Genomic DNA, 1,462 nt, shown 5'->3' with positions numbered 1-1,462 from the left:
GTGTGTGTGTGTGCATTGTGTGTATGTGTGTGCATTGTGTGTGTGTGTGTGTGTGAGAGAGAGAGAGAGAGAGAGAGAGAGAGAGAGAGAGAGAGAGAGAGAGAAACGTATCTTGTATGTTTGTTTGTTTGTTTGTTTGTTTGTTTGTTTGTTTTATGCTGTGTGTATGTTTCGAGTATTTTTGCGCTAGTGTCTGTATGACATTGTGTATGTGTATATCATGCCATTGACATTTTAAAGAGGTTTAACGCCTCTCTCAACACTGTGGGGTTATTCAAGAGGCGGGACGTCCGAATTTAATGTCCACCTCCGATAAGAACGAGCCAAATGAGCGGAGTGTCTTAAAAACTTCCCTAAAACAACTCCAGTTCAAAACACCTCATTAGAGATTCGAACCAGCGCTATCCGCTCTTTAGTCTGGCATAATAGGAAATGAGCTAACGGTGTGCCCTGCATATTGTTTGTGTGTATGTTTATGTGAGTGAGTGTAAGTTCTTATAATACGTGAGCGTTTGTCTGTGCGTGTATGTACGTAAGGGTGCATGTTTATGGGTGTGCCTCTGTTTGTATGTGCACGTGTATATGTGTGAATGTGCTCGCGCATGTATGCGGGAGGGTGTATGTGTGTTTGTGTGTATGCATGTGTTTATGTGTCCGCAAAAGTATGTGAGAGTGTATGTGAGTATGCGTGAGTGTGCCTATGTGTGGTGTGTGCATGTGTGAGGGTCCATTTGTGAGTGTGCCCGTGTGTGCGTGTGGAAGGGTGTAAGTGTGAGAGCGTCTATGTTTGTTCACGTGCGTGTATGTGTACGGAGTCCGCGTGTACGTGTGTGAGTGTGCTTGTGCGTGCAGGCACCCATTCTAAGGGTACCCCTGCGAGTACGTGTGAGTATAATTATGTGTGTGCGTATGTTGTGAATGAGTGTATATGTTGGTGGGTAGGTGGGTGGGTGTCTGCGTATACGTGTGCGTGTGCAAGTGTACGTGTGTGTCTGTGTGTGAGAATATATTTGTTGGGGTGTTCTAAAGCGGCTAATGAAATGGGAGAAGGTGACTTGACCTTGAGTAATGACATTCTGTCCAGGTGCAAACTCTTTCGTCTGCAGGGCATCAGCTAAGTTCATTCTTTCATATTCGTCCAGAGAGTTCAGAAGTGGTACCTCCTTCAGCAGCTGCTCGAACATCTTCCGTTTCTGAAAATTTGACGTCACAAACGGTACAGAATGTATGGATATAGATATAACAATAGAGTCAATCCTGCTTTAACGACCACCCGTTTTAGACAACCACGCTGTACATACAGCCGTTTTCCAATTTCTCCGCTGCATATTTTTACATCATAATGACACTGTTTAAGATGTCCACCTGTCTAAGACAACCCCATTTCTCCTCGACGATGGGTGTCTTTCTATCTATCTATCTATCTATCTATCTATCTATCTATCTATCTATCTATCTATCT

The 1,462-nt window shown here is 43.8% G+C and overlaps 1 protein-coding gene across 1 annotated transcript in view; it reads right to left on the bottom strand.

Moving 5' to 3' along the window:
• LOC101847613 (cAMP-dependent protein kinase type II regulatory subunit) overlaps positions 1-1,462 on the bottom strand; it is a 10,269-nt gene that overhangs the window by 3,484 nt on the left and 5,323 nt on the right. Inside the window, exon 5 of the mRNA XM_005108655.3 lies at positions 1,061-1,193. Coding sequence (XP_005108712.2) covers positions 1,061-1,193 — 133 coding nt within the window. The remainder of the gene's footprint in view (positions 1-1,060; positions 1,194-1,462) is intronic.

Source organism: Aplysia californica, unplaced genomic scaffold, assembly GCF_000002075.1.
Source record: "Aplysia californica isolate F4 #8 unplaced genomic scaffold, AplCal3.0 scaffold00706, whole genome shotgun sequence".
NCBI lineage: Eukaryota > Metazoa > Mollusca > Gastropoda > Aplysiida > Aplysiidae > Aplysia > Aplysia californica.
The sequence above is the reverse complement of the archived record's forward strand: the minus strand, read 5'-3'. Positions and strand labels throughout refer to the sequence as shown.